Raw genomic sequence first — 18,347 nt, forward strand, 5'->3', positions numbered from 1 at the left:
AAAAAAAAAACTGATGAAGAAGAAGAGAAATAAAAGAATTTAATGCTGTGGAAAACTATTAAAAAATATGAATTTAATATTAGTGTATAAAAAGTTACATTATCAATCTATAAAAAAAATTATGACGTATAATTTTTAAATAAGATAACTATTATAAAAATTAATAAATACAATTAATAATTAAATAATAATATAAACCTATTTGCATAAATTTAGTAAAAAAATATATTATATAATAATGGAAGTCAGATTATTTATTTTATCAACTGAGCCAAAGAGAATTTTCATATTTATTGAAAGGTTTTGTTTACTTATTTTTATTTGTAAAAGTTGAATTAAGATATCATGAATTTATAACAATCACTCTTACCACCTAATCAATTGAAATCATAAAAAAATAAAATAAAATTATGAGAATTCAAAAGAAGTCATGGGAATAGAAATCCCTCAAGTTCACCCACCCATTATGGTCCTAGGTTCTTAAAAAATATTTAGTGGAACCATTCATTTTGAGTTTTTGGATTAGTTTTTTGTCAAATAATGTCACATAGATGTAAAAAAAAATTTCATTTTTTGTTTTGATAGTAAAACTCAATTTGAATTCTTAAATTTTTCTTGAAAAAAAAACAATAGAACCTCTATTTTGTACAAGATACAGAGGAGAAACAAATGGTGTGTAATTTTTTTGGTATGGTTTAGATTATCTTATTCCATGGTATTATGATGCAACATCCACACTTTACTATCACCTCTCTCCTTCTCCCCAACTAATAACTATCACCAGCCACTGTTCCACCACCATTTCCTTTCTCTCTTTACAAAATTCTATGCTTCTGTACCTCCAATCTCTAAGACCTTCCTAAATTCTCTTTACCACTACAAGAATCAACATTAAACAGATGAGTTTACTCTCAAAAAATTCAAAATAAAAAAACACAAAGATGTCTTCTTCGTTCTCTTCACGGGAGAGAATGATCCAGAATTTCCTATTCTTCTTTTTCTCTATGCACCGTGTGTCCGTGGAGCCAGCACTTCGGTGCAAGATTGTCGTTGCCGTTGTGGTGTGGGTGAAGAAGGTACGATGCCGATCTCAATGGCGGCCTAGGGAGGAGCCTAGTTTGCGGGGGCAAAGGTTCCACGGCCTCTAGATGAAGTCACGCAGTGTCGTCGTGCTTGGCTTCGTGCAATAGTGGTGGTTTGAGGGGGAAGGAAGGAGGGAAGCGAGGTCGGAGGCGTGATTGAGAGGGAGGGGGCGACGATGGTGTTGCTGGTGGACGACAGTGATGTTGTTCTTGCCCCATTTCAAGAGGGGGAGGTTGTGACTTCACTGGAGCTGGTGCCGGTGCGGTGGGGGCACGTTGCATGCCTGAAATCATCTCTGGTGGTGGTGAACGGTGGCCAGTGACAAAGTAGCAGGGGAGAAGAAAATAGGTGATGTGCAGAGGATCCACCATTATATCATCAAATGAGATAAATCTAAAGGCTATTAATTTTTGTCCATCATACACAAGGAAATTTACTTCCACATGACCGTAGCCCGCACCCCTCTATTTTCCATCACTTACATTAATAAATAATATTTTTTGAAAATATAAGAATTCTTGAGAATTCTCCATGGAGAACTCTTGAACAAAAATAATAATAGATTTAATAAACAGAATTCTTAAGTTCAAGAATTCAACTCAAGAACTCCAATTAAAGATGCTTTTATTATGATTACCTTTGCATCTTTTGTTGGTCTTGAATAAGAAAGAATCAATGACAGAGGTGAGAGTCTCATTGATGAATAAAGGTGTTAACCTTTTATATAGAATGTAATATTAAAATAAAACTAGAGGTTATTAATAGGGGTAACCTGATAATTGTGTCACTAACCGCACCACCTATTGTTAGCATGATTAGCCTATTATTTAACTAAACTAACCACAGTTACAACTCTAATTACAATCTGAATTATACACAACACTCTCCCTTAATTTAGATCCTCTAGAGTTTGCATTCCCAGCAACTTCCTAAATTCCTTAAACCTTTCATGTCTCAGTGGCTTGGTCATTACATCGGCCACTTGATCTTCTGATCTGCAAAACTCCACATCCACCTTTCCTTACTGACTTGATCACACAAGAAATGAAAGCGAGTCTCAATGTGCTTTGTTCTACAATGTGCCACTGGATGCTTGGCCAAGTTTATTGTTGATTGGTTATCCATCATGATCTTCACTAGTTTGTTTTCCCTCAGCTGCAACTCTTCCAGTAAAGACTTTAACCAAACTGCTTGGCAAGCACCAAGAGCTCCTGCAACATATTCAGCCTTACAAGTGGACAAGGCCACTATATCTTGCTTTCTTGAGCTCCAGGATATTGGAGCTATGCAGTACATAGAGACATAGCCTGCAATACTTTTCTTCTCATCAGGATCCTTCTTCCAATCTGAATCGGTGAATCCAATCAGATCCACATCTGCACACCTGGTTTCATTTGGATACAGTACACCAAAATTAGTAGTACCCTTTACATATCTCAGCACATGTTTAACAGCAAACATGTGTGAAACCCTTGGACTTTCCTTAAACCTACTGATGATCCCAACAACATAACAAATATTTGGCCTGCTGTTACACAAGAATCTAAGTGAGCCTACTATTTGCTTGAAGATGGTTGCATCTACTTGTTTTTCTTCCTTTGCTTTTGAAAACTTAAGGCCTGCTTCTGCTAGTGTCACTGCTGAGTTACATTATGACATTTTGAACCTTTCTAGAATACTTGTAGCATACTTTCTCTGATGCATGAAGATTCCCTGCTTAGTATGAATAAATTCCAAACCCAGGAAATGTGACAATCTTCCTAGATCAGTCATTTCGAATTCCCTCTTCATCATCTGCTTGAACTCTTCAATGTCACCTTCATTAGGGCTAGTTACTAATAAATCATCTACATATAGACAAAGTATTAGCAATTTGTCCACTGAGATGTGTTTAACATACACACCATGCTCACTTTCACACTTCATGAATTTCTGACCTATCAGATGACAATCAATTCTCCTGTTCCATGCTCTTGGAGACTGCTTAAGTCCATAGAAGGACTTTCTTAACTTGTATACCTTGCCAGCCTGTCCTTTCACCTCAAATCCAGGTGGCTGTGACACATATACTTCCTTATCTAGCCAGCCATTTAGGAATGTTGACTTCACATCTAGTTGATGTAGTGACCACCCTTTGTAGGAAGCAATAGCTATGATTAGCCTTATACTTTCCAGTCTAGCCACTGGAGCAAAAACCTCACCAAAATCAATTCATTGCTTCTGCAGGAAACCTCTTGCTACCAACCTTGCTTTATACTTAGCAACTTCTTCATTAGGTTTCTCTTTTATCTTAAAGATCCACTTTACACCAATTAGCTTCATGTGTGGAGGTAAAGGTACCAGCTGCCAAGTCTGATTCTTTTCAATAGAATTTAGTTCCTCCATCATGGCCTTTTTCCACCTAGCTTCTTTTATTGCTTGATCAAACGAAATTGGCTCTACATCAGCCAACAGAGATAGATATACCATCTCTCCCTCATCATCTACTTATGTATCTTTCAGAATTTGGTAATCATTCAACCTTGGAGGAACATTTGTGTGTCTCTGAGGTCTTCCTGTTGCACTCACAATGGGAATTTGATTTCCTTCTCCCTGGAACCTTGTATTTTCAGTGACTCCAGTGTGATCAGTCACTTGGTTAGCTCCTGACTCAACACTATTCTCTCCCTCAGAACTGACCCAAGTGAATTTTGTCTGACTATTTGGTAATCTATCCCAATTCCAGCCTCTCCATTCATCAAAGACCACATCTGCACTTATTACAATCTTTTTTGTATTTGGATCAAACAACCTGTAAGCCCCAGTTTGATGGTAACCTAACAGGATCATAGGTTCTCCTTTGTCATCTAACTTCTGTCTTCTTTGATCTGGTACGTGCCTGTAACACAAGCATCCAAATATTCTCGGATGAGATACATTTGGCTTTTTTCCTGTCCAGGCTTCCTCCGGGGCAATGCCATCAAGTTTCTTTGACGGGCTTCTATTGAGCAGGTATATAAGTAGCTGTTGCTACTGCTTCTCCCTATAGCTTCTTTGAAACCTCATAGCATTTCAGCATGCTTCTGGTGATGTTTAGTACAGACCTATTAAGTCTCTCGGCAGTTCCATTATGTTGAGGGGTATAAGGTGGGGTGACCTCATGAACAATGCCTTCCTGCTCACAAAACATCTCAAAATCCTGAGAGGTGAATTCTCCTCCTCCATCTGTCCTTAGAGTTTGTATGCTCAGTTTAGATTGCTTCTCAACCATGGTTTTGTACTTCCTAAAAACTCTAAACACTTGACTCTTTTTTTTAAGAAGATAAATCCATACCTTCCTTGTGAATTCATCTGTAAAGGTGACAAAAAATTTGTTACCACCAAGTGTCTCAACCTCCATTGGTCCACACACATCTGAGTGTACAACTTCCAGGGCTGACTTTGTCCTACTATGGATCAGGTTCCTGTAAGACTTCCTTGGTTGCTTAGAAATACAACAACCAGCACATACTCTTCCTGGTGCAACCAGCTTTGGTAATCCTGACACCATGCTTTGATCATGTAATATGTTAAGGCTCTTGAAATTTAGATGGTCGTATCTCTTGTGCCATAACCAGCTCTCTCCTTCTTCAGTGACTGATAAGCAGTTTACCTCTTGGTTGGCTTGTATTTCAACCTTGAAGGTCTTATTCTTCAGCATAGGGGTTTTCAGGATGAATCTATTCTTCTTGTCAAATATCTTTAGAGCATTATCCTCTAATAACATCCTATACCCATTTTGTAGTAATTGACCAAGGCTGAGAAGGTTGTTGTTAATGGTTGGCACATAGAGAACTTCAGAAATGCGAGAAATTCCTCCATCTTTCTTTTGGATTTGCACTATTCCCATCCCTTCAGTTCTGATGGTATTGTCATCTACAAACCTCACTTTCCCTTTGTTGCTAAGATCTAGATCAACCAGCCAATCCTTCCTTCCTGTCATATGGTTCATGCATCCAGTGTCAAGATACCATGCATTTTCTTCTCTGCTACCTCCTTTTAATGCAGTGGTGACCATCAATATCACATGATAATCTTCTGAATCCTCTTCTTGAACCAATTTGGCCTCATCATTTTGAACTCTAGGCCTCTTAGGATTTTTACACTCCTTTGCAAAGTGTCCCCAACCCTGACAGTTGTAGCATTGCATGTTCTTCTTATTCCAAGGCTTCTTTCCATTCTTTTCTTGAGGTCCTTTCCTGTTTCCAGAATCACTATGATTCTGGTCACAATTTCAGAATTAGAACCTCTCTTCCATTTCCTTTTATCCTTATTTTTCAATTTTCCTTTATTCTTCTTCATACTGCCATTACCTCTACCTAATTTTCCACCATGAACCCACAAGGCTTCAACAACATCCTTTTCAGCATTTCTTTCATTGATTCTAGCCTCATGAGCCTCTAGAGAATATTGTAGTTGTTCCAACGACAATATTTCCAGATCTTTTGATTCTTCTATGGCTACTACTATGTGATCAAATCTAGAGTGGAGAGATCGAAGCACTTTTTCAACGATAATCTGTTCTTTGAGGGATTCTCCACACACAATCATCTGATTGGTCAGAATCTGCACACGTCCAAGATACTCACCCATTATCTCCTTATCATTCATCTACATCATTTCGTATTGTCTTCGCAGATTCTGGAGCCTGATCTTCTTCAACTTGTCAAAACCTGCATGCGCCTTTGCAATAATTTCCCATGCTTGCTTGGCCGTTGCAGCGGAAGCTATCTTCTCGAAATTGACTGCATCCACACATTGATGTATAAGGAAAAGGGCTTTACAATCACGTTTCTTGAGCTCCTTGAACGTCTTTTCTTGAGCATCAGATGCTGATTTCTCCAAATCTTGGATCCCAGATTGAACAACATCAAGCACATCTTACATCCCGAATATCGTCTTCATCTGAATGCACCATTTGTTGTAGTTCTTCCCATCCAGAATCGGCATATGCGCTGAAAAAACTCCATTTCCGTTTGTCGAAGCCATCGTTCTTGCGTCGAGATCGCCTTGGATCTCACCAACCTAGTGCTCTTGATACCACTGTTAGTCTTGAACAAGAACGAATCAGTGACAGAGATGAGAGTCTCATTGATGAATAAAAGTGTTAACCATTTATACATAATGCAATATTGAAATAAAACTAGAGATTACTAATACGGGTAACCTCATAACTGTGCTACTAACCACACCACCTATTGTTAGGATGATTAGTCTATTATTTAACTAAACTAACCACAATTACAACTCTAATTACAATCTGAATTATACACAACATCTCCAACGTTATATTTGAAATTAATTAAATATAATATATTCTGCGATTTTAATAAAGGTAGCTAGCATCATATACCGTGTATTTAAAGAAGATTAAATAAAGATAAAAAAAATATTTGGACACCATGTTTACACTCAGACAGAGATAAGAGAAAGAATGATAAATAATTAATATGAATACTAATAAAAGTAGTGAAATAAAATGAAATTCAGAAGGGATAATTCATTTATTTGGTTTTCCAAAAATTATCACTCGAAAAATAAGCCATTGAAACCGCAACGCAAAGTGCAAACAAATATCCCAAGGATTGATACAATAACAACATTTATTGGCGGATCCAAAAAAATTTGTTTGTAAGAGAAAAAATAATTTATATTATTTTTGTAAAAGAAAATATAAGATGTTTTTACAAAATAAATAATGTGATGACAAAAAAATCAAAATATTTAATCTATGTGTAAATGATTATTAGAGGAGCTGGACGATTAAATTAATACATTCATTTTAACAAACAAAAAAAACATCTTACGAGTACAATATCTATTTTTTGTGGGACAATTTTTTTTTATTACACTTAAATAAAAAATTCTGGTGGGGACAATTGTCTTTTCCCAGCATCCTATTGAAGGGATAGGTCAATAAGCGTTCACATATAAAAATAATTTATTTAATAAAAAATTATATTTAATTTTTATTATGTATATAATTCTCTTAAATAAAAAATAACAGCTAGATTAATTTCTAACCTAGGTTGAAAAATACCCATATATAAGAACTAAGACAAAAAAAAAAGTGCAAACAGATAAGTTGTTAGTAACAAGTTGGTGTTTGTCCTCATTGAGAAAAAGGATCAACATAATAATCACTGCAACCAAGCAGTGGTGATCATCGTGTTGATAGAGATGGATCTATATAGGGAATCGAGGAGCTCAATGTGAAACGAGGAGTCAACACATACCTCCACGTGCCCAGCATTCAGTTTTTCACAACCTAGGTGTCCGTCACAGATCCAACCCTTATTTGGCTCATATAAGCTGTGGCAGTATTCCACATTTCAGCCATGCAAATGACCCATGTGTATATATATATAATAAGCCTATAAGTTGCATTTAATTTACAGCCTCGTACGTGTGAAGTGAAGAATAATCTTGTGAATCGCGTAAGCTCTCTCAACTCAACTGGATCCGGGTCACAACCGTCTTGAAATTAAGACCAACTGGGTCATTGATCACAATCTCAATTGGTAGCACAACATCAAGGGAAAGTGAAAAAGAAAGGTATATTTGATCAGGGATATGGCAACTCGAAGATATGAGTTTGGAAGGATGAATGAGGCTAGCCACCCAGACTCCATCAGAGCTGCCTTGGCTGAATTCCTCTCCACTTGCATCTTTGTCTTTGCTGGAGAAGGCTCTGCCCTTGCTTTGCGTCTGTACTCTCTACCATATATACATATTCGCATACTCAAACACTAATTAAAGTACTATGCATGTTATTATGTATATGACTATGAATTAATAATATATATACGCTTGTATGGTTTTACGTTGCAGGACAAATTTACAAGGAACCAGGGTCATCAGCGGGTGAGCTAGTGGTAATTGCACTAGCTCATGCATTTGCTCTATTTGCTGCTATTTCTGCTAGCATGCATGTGTCTGGTGGACACGTCAACCCTGCCGTCACTTTTGGCGCTCTTCTTGGTGGAAGGATCTCCGTCCTTAGAGCAGTTTACTATTGGGTTGCTCAACTTCTAGGTTCTATAGTGGCTGCTCTCTTGTTGAGGCTTGTCACTAACAACATGGTATGTATATGTGCTACAATATCAAATCCCACCTTTCCCTCTCTATTACTCTCTTTCTCATTAGAGATATTATTAGATGATTCAGGACATAGTCTCATTGTAGTTAAATTTTTTATAAAATTGAATTTTTTGTTTATATGAACCATGGTCAAGAACATAGACGCTGCTAGTTTGAGATTATGTACCAATAGTATAGATATGATGATGACTCTGCGCCTGTGCCTTCAACTAATTATAAATTCTGATAGCCAATAAAAAAGAAAATGAAAAAAAAAAAAGATCTTTGATACATTCAGTAAAAGGAAAGAATTAATTTTGAAGTTACTTAAATTCAATTTAAGGTTATGACTGATTATAAATAATTATCTTCGGATTGATTGGCTTTATGTAAATTAAGGAACAGCATCTCGTGTGTGTGTAATACTGTATTTTGACAAAATTTATATTGATAAAAAAAAGAAAGCTATACTTGAGCTTAATTTGTTTATGGAAACTGAAAATATGAGAAATCAGAGTACAGTGACTATATTGTGGTTGCATGTAACAGAGACCACAGGGGTTCAGTGTGTCAATCGGGCTTGGAGCGTTCCACGGTCTTGTACTTGAGATTGCTCTCACATTTGGTCTGATGTACACAGTCTATGCAACTGCTATTGATCCTAAAAGGGGTAGCATTGGCTCAATTGCACCCTTAGCCATTGGATTCGTTGTTGGGGCAAACATCCTTGCTGGTGGGCCGTTTGATGGAGCATGCATGAACCCTGCTCGGGCTTTTGGGCCTGCCATGGTGGGCTGGAGATGGCACTACCACTGGATCTTCTGGGTGGGCCCATTCATTGGAGCTGCCCTTGCAGCACTCCTGTATGAATACGTTATGGTCCCAAATGAGCCTCCTCATCACCAACCTTTGGCTGCTGAAGATTACTAGTTAATTTGGGTATTATGAAATGTACCTATGCCTATGTTTGTGTGTTTTTCTTTTCTCTTGTCGTTATCTGAATTCATGTATGCAATTTCCTTGATGCTGGTTTGGAGTATCAACACTAAAAACTTGTTAAGTGTGTATGTAGATGTAGTCCTCGATGATGAATAAAGTGTGACCCCTACCCTTCTTCATCATGATCTAAAACTAACACAATCGAAGGAAATGTAAAACATTAAACAATATATAGACGGGTAGATAATTAGATAGGGCCGTTGCTACATGATCTAGGATCTTTTTCCATGTAGAGAAAAGATAAAGGCTTTTCTGGGGTCCAAGTAATTGCTCAAGCGATGGTGACTTGGCAAATCTATTGTATAACATATATAAAAGAAGTATATCAAATGTGTTGACCTGAATCTGAATGCCTATTTCTTTCTAACGAAATGTAATTAAAGTGAGACATTCGTTTTGGTTTTCGTTATTTTTCAATTAAAACGATCCAGGTATAAGAACTATATGTCTTAGGGTGACATGATAAAAATTAATATAATCTGTGTTTTCGACGTCGACAATTTTGTAGAAGTAGTATACATGATGGAAATGATCTCCACTTCATCAAATTGGACTTCAAACGTAATCATTATAAGAAAATCACAAATTAGCGACCGAAATATGTTGGTCACAATATGTTACCGATTTAGCCACTGAAATCAATTCGTCATTTGCACAAAATAGCGGCCTAATTTGTGATCAAAATCTTCAGTGGCAACCAATTAAATCGCTAATTCTGTCGAACCGCAAATGCTAGCGATGAAATTTTTTATTACATATTACTCCGCCACCGAACAGGTGGCGAACCATTTAGAAATGTTTAGTGATCGCTTAGTGTTGCCATAGAGGGAGAAATAAATATCGGTCGCTAATGTTTAGCAACTTATGTTTAAGCAAGAGATTTTCTTTTGACTATCGGTCACTAATGATAAGTGTGTGAATGTCTCTGTTTAGTGACAGAAAATGTCGGTCTCTACTCGTGTTTTCTGTAGGTTGCCTTACTTTATGGTCATGTCTAAATTATAATGTTTTAAATTTTATTGCGAAGGTACATCTTTTTATTATTATATTTTTAGGTTATTTTTCAAGTAATTCTTACATGCATGTAAATGTTTAGAAGATGATTGTAGTTCTTGAAATTTGAGATGAATCTAGTTTTTGTTTTTCAAATTAAAATTTTTTAATCCGTTAAATTTGAAAAAAAAATCCATTTTTAGGCAAACTCAATTAACTTTGTATATAGGGTTCTCATAAATGTGCTATTTTGCAGGTGGAATTTTTTTTATGAAAGATAATACTGGATAAGATACTCTTTAGGATTTTTAGAATTTGACATGGCACAATATAATTGTAGGTGCTGATGAGGTGACATGTGAGGCAAAATTGTAGAGAAAATACAAGACATATCTCTTGAATGCCCTTTTTTCTCTTTAGTCTTGATTGAGTGTTTGAGATGGTGAGACGACATTTGTTCAACATTACATAAAGATATCCAAAATAATTCCCTTTAATTTGTTGAAATTGTGATACGTAGAATAAAAAAAAGAATAAAATATGATGGGAATAAGTTTAGTTTGTAGTAGTTGGGTCAATCTGGTCAACACACAATGCTCTTATATTTTCAGTAGTTAGGAGAGATATTGATCAAATTGTTGAAATGGTTAAGATACTTGACAATGGATTATTAATGCTATGTGTGGGTTGGAGTATTAATTATCTCTTATGTTAGCTCTGTAGTTCTAAAGTATCTAGAAATAAACTAAATGCAGGCGTGAGTGTAAAGGTGGGAAAGAACAAATATTGTTATTACAAAGGAAAGAAGTTTAGGGGAGCACATCATGCATGCAAACCTTTTCTTTTTGGCAGAGATTACAAATATTTATAGATATCAAAGCTTTCCCTCCAAATATTTAACATTTTAGTGGATTAAGTGAGTTGATCCATCAAGTTTAATCTTGTTTGGCATCCCTACATGTTCAAAGTGAAATAGTTAAACATATTACTTAGTAATCTGTTATGAATAAAGGACCTTAATTGAGAGCCTTGTTTCGAGGACAAGGGGCCTCCTTCTACTCTAAAGCATTCAGACTCAAATTCATTCCCCTATTGCCTTATTGTTGCATCCTTATATAGGCTATTACCTTCACACATTACCACTAACAGAATTCAAATACAGCGAGCAAGTGGCACTACTAACAGCTAAGACCACTACTAACAAACTTTGGCATTTAGTGAAACTTAAAAGCACTACTAACAGACTGATATTCTTCTATCCCGTGTCCCTAAGGTAAGCTAGTTTGCTTGTGTTCCTAATTTTTTTACATAATCCTAAACCTACAAACACAAAACATGCCTTGTTACAAGTAACTTTGACAAAACTCTACACTCTGCTACACTTTTTTTTTCTTTTCTTTCTTTATTTCTCTTGTATTTGAACTTGTCCAACAACAACTCAAACCAAGTTAATCCAAAATAACCCATAACAATGCTATGTAATAGAAGAACTAACATAAAGGCAACAATTTGATCAGTAGAGCAATGCTGCGTGCCTAAAGTTGTGTTTTGGATAAGATTGCAATATAGATGGCTTTAACAAATTCTGTTCAAAGGAAAAGAAAATGTGATGAAGAGAGGTAGGGACAAGGAGAGAGAAGACGGTACCATAGCCAAATATTGGGAAATTGGTAAGTTAGAAAAGAGAAAATAAAAGTGGTAGTTAGAAAAAAAGGAAAGAAAGGTAGAAGTGAATGTGATGCATGACGGAAGAAAAGAAGAGATATGTGGAAGAGAAAAAAAAAACTCATTACGGACAAAAAAGGATCCCACCTAAAGAGGAAAAGAAACCCTTCATGGAGGGAGAAACCCCTAGTTAGGAGGCGCCGCTCTTTCACTGTTGATAAGTTTCTCTCGTCACCCAGGGAAGTTGATCGTTCGCTTCAATCTATCTATCTAATTCTCAGAAGGGAGACATGCTTTGCTTGTGAAAAGAAAAAAGAAAACAGTTGAGGATCATATATATGTTGCTGAAATTTCGGATGGTCGGTAGCAAAATGACATTGAATTCAAAATTTCTGTTTTGAAAGATCCAAAAGAAAAACGGAAGAGATAGCAACGGAATGATGCATCGGTGCGTGTAAGGATAGACATATTATTATACGAGTGATGATACATACATTCATATTTTTTATGCATTTAACAAACACCTCTTTTTTTATTTTTTTTTCTATCTCTTCATGTGTCAAATCTTATTCATCTATAATTCTCTTATTATATTCATCCACCGGACAATGTGCATGTGTTCTTTCTTTTTATTTTTATTATTTTTTAAGTGAGAGAACAAGGTGTTTGATCAGACAACACACCTCACTTTTCCTCCCTCTATAAATTGCCCTCATAATCTTTGTTTCTTCACAAACTACCCAAACTAAAACCATCTTCTTTTTTCTTGTACCCACTTCCGTTTCAGCCTACCGCATTATCATCATAAAAACCTCTTCAATATTCAATTAGCCTCTTTTTTTTTTTAAAAAAAAAACCACACATTGACAAACATTTACATATATATTTGTATTCCTATATGGCAATGCAATATTCATTCTCAGGTTGGAGCTGGAGGTTAGCGATGGAGATGTTGCTTGCCTTGTGCTTCCTTGTGCTTTTGCATGCAAATCCTTCATCTGCTCGTTTATTAGTGAACAGAAGCAGAGGAATCTCCACGTCGACAAAGCAAGTTACGAGGAGAAACCTGGTCGAAAATGGCCTCGGCCAAACACCTCCCATGGGGTAATTGCTTCTTTGTGTCTATCATTTTCTTTTTCCTTTAATTAGCTGAGTTCAAACTTTTAATTTGTCTGCATGTGCATATATATATATATATATACGTGTCTACATATAAATTTATACAACGTAAGAAAATTTGGTTTAATAAGGAACTAATTTACGTTGATGTCCATTGCCACAATTACGTACACAAGTTGTTTGTAGTTTGAACAAAAAAAAGATAAAGATATAGTAAGTGTGTAAGTGTAACCTCGATCACGAGAAATTGAAAAATTATTAAAAAGGTAAGAATATTAAATGCGTACTTAACTGGAATGACGAGAGTAGGAGGACTTTTATAGCTAAAATCTATGGTTCCTTTATTGGAATTCAAGTCCTCCACCGGCCTTGAGTTGAATGAAATGACGTCTCTCAAGTCTGTTTTCTTGTAACTGCTGGATTAAAGTGATTTGATAAAAATAATATTTTGGAAAAACTAGCATTATAATGCATATAATTTTAATGAAGATATTAAATTGAGGATTTCTTTTAATTTATTTATTCACCTATCTTTATATTTACATATTATTTTACATGCCTAAGTCACTTATATGAAGTTACGGATTATTTGTTTTGTTATAAACAGAAATATATTTAGATCTTCTATTCACTTCCTATTATTCTTCTCCATTCTCCATAGATAGAAGATTTCGAAATGATCAAGTTCCTTTATATATGTATATATATATATATATACTTCAATAAAAATAATTGTCATGCATGTATATATATCAAAATATCAAAATATAGAGTCTTTGTTTATTGAAAGATTGTTATTATGTGAGTATATAAATGGCAATATATACATGAATGCTGATCAGGTGGAATAGCTGGAATCATTTTGGCTGCGACATTAATGAAAGTGTAATTCGAGAAACAGGTAACTTTATTATGCGACCCTGCTTCAGCAAAATGTTATTGTACTTCAAATTTCAGATATATCTAGCAATCTGGATTTTATGTTGTATTTGTTTATTATTTCAGCCGATGCAATGGTGTCAACGGGGCTTGCTGCTTTGGGGTATCGGTATGTAAATATAGGTATAAAACTACTTCTATAACAATAGTAGTAATAATCCATTTATAATATATAGATATGAAAACAATATTAATATTTTAATTGTGAGGAAGCAATTGTAATGTATATTGTTTTGTGTGATTTTTAGATGACTGCTGGGCCGAACTTAATCGAGACTCTGAGGTAATTAATATTTCCAATTAATTTCGCATATGCTTTATTATTTTCTTCCTCTTGATGCGCACGCGACTAATAGTAATTAAGCTGTGTACACGACAAATTAAAATTTAAACTGCAGGGAATCGATTATAATATCCACTTTCATAGCTCTGACAAATTAAAAATGATCTTAGGACAATATGGTTCCCAATGCTGCAGCATTTCCTTCAGGAATTAAGGCTCTGGCTGATTATGTTCACAGCAAAGGTCTAAAGTTGGGGATCTATTCAGATGCTGGGTATCAAAACATAACCTTAAGCTTAGATCTTGAGCGTATGTCAAAGGTTTCAAGCCTTTCTGATCACTTACAATTTCCTTACAGAAATCAAACATGCAGTAAACGTATGCCTGGATCACTGGGACATGAAGAACAAGATGCAAAAACATTTGCCTCATGGGTATATATATATATATATATATATATATATATATGATGCATTCATTTGCACGTCATTTTGCATTTCAATCAAACTTATAACTACATCCATTATGACTAATATCTGATTTAAATCTTATTTTAGGGAATTGACTATTTGAAGTATGATAATTGTGAAAATAATGGGATAAAAGCCACAGACAGGTATTTATGGCCTTTAAATGCAAGCAAGTATCTACATGCTTAAAATTTTATAAAAACCAGGAATGTTCACAATTTTATACATTTTGTAAAACAGGTATCCACCAATGAGTGAAGCTTTATTAAAAACTGGAAGGCCAATCTTCTTCTCTATGTGTGAATGGTGAGTTAAAATATTGGTGATGATCTCATAGAGAAAGAAAGAAAAATTTTGCTCTAATTTCCCTCTAATTAAGTTGATAGAAACTGCATTATTGATTTATGATTAATTGGTTTCTCAAACATAGGGGATGGCAAGACCCAGCTACTTGGGCCAAAACTGTGGGAAATAGTTGGAGAACAACAGGAGATATTGAGGATAACTGGAATAGGTGAGAAGCAATGTATTTCAGTTCATATTTTACTGATCAACAATTTGACAGAGATAAACATGATAACTGAGCAAATTAAAGAAATATCAACTCTCAATGATTTTTTATTTATTTATTTTCATAATTCATTTAAAACTCATTTTACTCCCTCGCAGCATGACTACCATAGCAGATGCAAATGACCGATGGGTATCTTATGCTGGATCTGGAGGATGGAATGGTAATTAAATAATTAATTAGCCTCATCACTAGTGAGTGTGTTTGGCAAGGCTTTGAAGCTAACTTCTAACTTATTTGATTAGCTTAAAGGCATATTTGACCAAATTAAAACTGTTTGTAAGGGAGTTTATTTTTGCAACATTTTGGTAGCGTTTTTTTTACATGGAGCTTATAAGCTCCTATCTTCTTCTTCTTCTTTTTTTATCCTAATTATCTTATTATAATTTTATATATGTTTTTTCACATCGTTTTATACTCGTCAACTAGTTTAAAAGCTAGAGGGCGAGCCCTGGTGCAGCGGTAAAGTTGTGCCTTGATGACTTGTTGGTCATGGGTTCGAATCCGGAAACAGCCTCCTTGCATATGCAAGGGAAAGGCTGCGTACAACATCCCTCCCCCATACCTTCGCATAGCGAAGAGCCTCTGAGCAATGGGGTACGCTAGTTTTTAACTAGTTTAAAAGCTAGTTCTATTAAATAGTTAATAATTTATAATTAGCTAGTCTATTAACTTCTAGTTAACCTTTCAAGCTTTTAGTATTAGTTCTGTCAAATACATCCAAATTGATTATTATGTATGGTATTAAACTTCAGAACATTGCTATTACAGAAAAGTCCAATTTATTTTAGTTCCTGACATATGTAATTGCTCTTTGGATATTAGATCCTGACATGCTGGAAGTTGGAAATGGAGGCATGACCACAGAAGAATATCGGGCCCATTTCAGCATATGGGCTTTAGCTAAGGTACCAGGGAAAAGAAAAGATACATGTTACTGATACATTGTCATATATCATAAAGTCCTTTCAGGAAAATGTAATCGATCTTCTGCTTATAACAACTATTTTCTTGTGTATAAATAGGCTCCTTTATTGGTTGGTTGTGATATTCGAGCAATGGATAATACCACATATGATCTGATAAGCAACCGAGAAGTTATTGCAGTAAACCAAGGCATGAACCAATAAAAAAACTCCTCACTTTTTTTAAATGACAAAAGCATTGATTTCTTTAAGGAATTTATAAGTTACAATCTTCCCATTGGTATTGCATGCAGATAAAGAAGGAGTTCAAGGAAAGAAAGTGAAAAGTAATAACGATTTGGAGGTAGTTAATTTCCTAGGTTTTCCCTTTTATATGTGTGTTTTCCAGTAAAACTGTGTGGAAGGTTCTCACTATCTTCTCTTATAATACCACTCTCTGCTTTCATATGTCACTACAAAACTCTGACAAGCTAGGAAACAATTTTGAAGGGCAGATATCTCATCTCATCTAATTAATCTATTTACATAAAAATTAAGCAAATAGAAACAAATGTATTTGTAAAGTCAAAATCATTTGTAAGCCTGCATTTGTGTCTATTATACGAGAAAATATTAAATGATCCATGGTTGCTATGGTCTCAATTAATCTTCACATGACATAGTTGAATGATATTAATTTTTACTTGTAAATTGAAAAACTTGACTATATGTCAGGTATAGATTGGTTGAAAACATAGCCATATATACGGTCTAATAATTTCTCCTATTACACACATAAAATATGCACAGTGATTGTCCAAAATTAAAACTTTCAAAAACAGCTTCTAAATAGATAGGTCATATATATTGTGGCAGGTGTGGGCAGGTCCTCTCAGTGATAACAAGGTAGCTGTGATCTTATGGAATAGAAGTTCATCAAATGCAACAGTGACTGCATCCTGGTCTAACATAGGCCTGAAACCAGGAACTATGGTTGATGCAAAAGATTTATGGGCGGTGAGATACATTGTTTGACTTATTATGTTCTTTATTATAACGCAGATATACCTAAGGTTTTGATTATGAGTAATATGAATTCTGCAGAATTCTACACAATCGTCGGTTTCGGGAGAAATCTCTGCAGAATTGGATTCACATGCTTGTAAGATGTATGTTCTGACTCCAAAGAGCCCTTGATGAACAAGAGAAACCAAGATTCAATTTCCTAAGAGGATACTATACTATACTATACATAAATAGGGACATTAATTTTCTATAAGAACTACCAGAATACATGTATACGTATATGCTGAATGCTATTCAGCTTCTATTTATATTTGCAATAGGGGTGTTTTAACGCACTTGATAATAATATTTTCAATACAAATATACAATAATAAACCTTTCAATTCTCTAAAGCCTCCTAAGTTCCAAACAATCACGATGGTGATCATGCTCAGCTCCTTGAAAGCATATTAAGCACATGCTCTTTTTCTCTCAATAAAATAAGCCTAGCCAGGAAGAAGATAATTAAGTAGTAATTTAATAAGTATACATGGGAAATAAAAGGGGAGAACCACTTTATGTAATGTATGGTGATCTAAGTAGTGACAACTGTCGTCCTAACTCCTTACATGTGGTGCATGCTTGTGGTCATTGCTGCGATTTATCTAAAATCAGAGATTTTTATTATGTTTATCAATGAACATCATAACAACTATTACATCTAAATACTAAATATTAGTCAAGAAAGACTTAAAATTTATTTTAAAAATAAATATTAAAATAAAAATGATAAATATCACAATAAAAAACGTGATTAAGATATTAAAACTAGCTATAAGAAAATTATAAATTGGTTTTATTGTAATTTCATAAATATTATTTATACAATACGGGTATGATAATTTTATAAATGAAAGCATGAGTTTGTATATATAAGTTTGATTTGTATTGAATTGGATCACTTTTTAAAATTAGATTCAAAATTTAATCCAATCCAATAATATAACAGGGTGCTATTCGACTATAGTCTGACTCGTTTAGCAAAAGGGTTATCTCAATAATTTTTAAAAAGTGCATACATTTGATTTGGTTGACATGATAAAAGGCCTAATTCATTAATGGTACGTTAATTTATTGCATAGTTGAAGGCTTTAATGCATCTAGATATTGAAATAGATCAACTTAATTTATATCAAATAACGAGTCAAGCTCTTGTG

General features: G+C 34.8%; 2 protein-coding genes across 2 annotated transcripts; both read left to right on the forward strand.

The window, feature by feature from the left end:
• Positions 1–7,434: 7,434 nt before the first annotated feature.
• On the forward strand, positions 7,435–9,299 carry LOC100814469 (aquaporin TIP3-3). The gene is made up of 3 exons (XM_003536134.5): positions 7,435–7,807; positions 7,933–8,183; positions 8,731–9,299. Exons 1-3 carry the CDS (start codon positions 7,675–7,677, stop codon positions 9,109–9,111), a joined length of 765 nt encoding a protein of 254 aa, XP_003536182.1. The 5' UTR covers positions 7,435–7,674; the 3' UTR covers positions 9,112–9,299.
• A 2,124-nt stretch (positions 9,300–11,423) lies between these two features.
• Positions 11,424–17,532, forward strand: LOC100815153 (alpha-galactosidase). Its single transcript, XM_003535350.5, has 15 exons — positions 11,424–12,942; positions 13,800–13,858; positions 13,963–14,019; positions 14,145–14,179; positions 14,350–14,453; positions 14,538–14,613; positions 14,737–14,795; positions 14,890–14,955; positions 15,080–15,163; positions 15,319–15,383; positions 16,046–16,128; positions 16,246–16,336; positions 16,440–16,489; positions 17,002–17,142; positions 17,230–17,532. The coding sequence occupies exons 1-15, from the start codon at positions 12,737–12,739 to the stop codon at positions 17,320–17,322; spliced, it is 1,269 nt and encodes a 422-aa protein (XP_003535398.1). The 5' UTR covers positions 11,424–12,736; the 3' UTR covers positions 17,323–17,532.
• Positions 17,533–18,347: the final 815 nt, after the last annotated feature.

This window comes from Glycine max, chromosome 10 (assembly GCF_000004515.6).
Source record: "Glycine max cultivar Williams 82 chromosome 10, Glycine_max_v4.0, whole genome shotgun sequence".
NCBI classification, from domain to species: domain Eukaryota; kingdom Viridiplantae; phylum Streptophyta; class Magnoliopsida; order Fabales; family Fabaceae; genus Glycine; species Glycine max.

Coding starts and splice junctions, on each gene's coding strand:
- LOC100815153 (XM_003535350.5), top strand. CDS start 12,737: ATGGCAATGCAATATTCATTCTCAGGTTGGAGCTGGAGGTTAGCGATG. Junction 14,614..14,736: donor CAAAAACATTTGCCTCATGG/GTATATATATAT, acceptor ATCTTATTTTAG/GGAATTGACTATTTGAAGTA. Junction 15,384..16,045: donor TGGATCTGGAGGATGGAATG/GTAATTAAATAA, acceptor TTTGGATATTAG/ATCCTGACATGCTGGAAGTT.
- LOC100814469 (XM_003536134.5), top strand. CDS start 7,675: ATGGCAACTCGAAGATATGAGTTTGGAAGGATGAATGAGGCTAGCCAC. Junction 7,808..7,932: donor AGGCTCTGCCCTTGCTTTGC/GTCTGTACTCTC, acceptor TTTACGTTGCAG/GACAAATTTACAAGGAACCA. Junction 8,184..8,730: donor GGCTTGTCACTAACAACATG/GTATGTATATGT, acceptor TGCATGTAACAG/AGACCACAGGGGTTCAGTGT.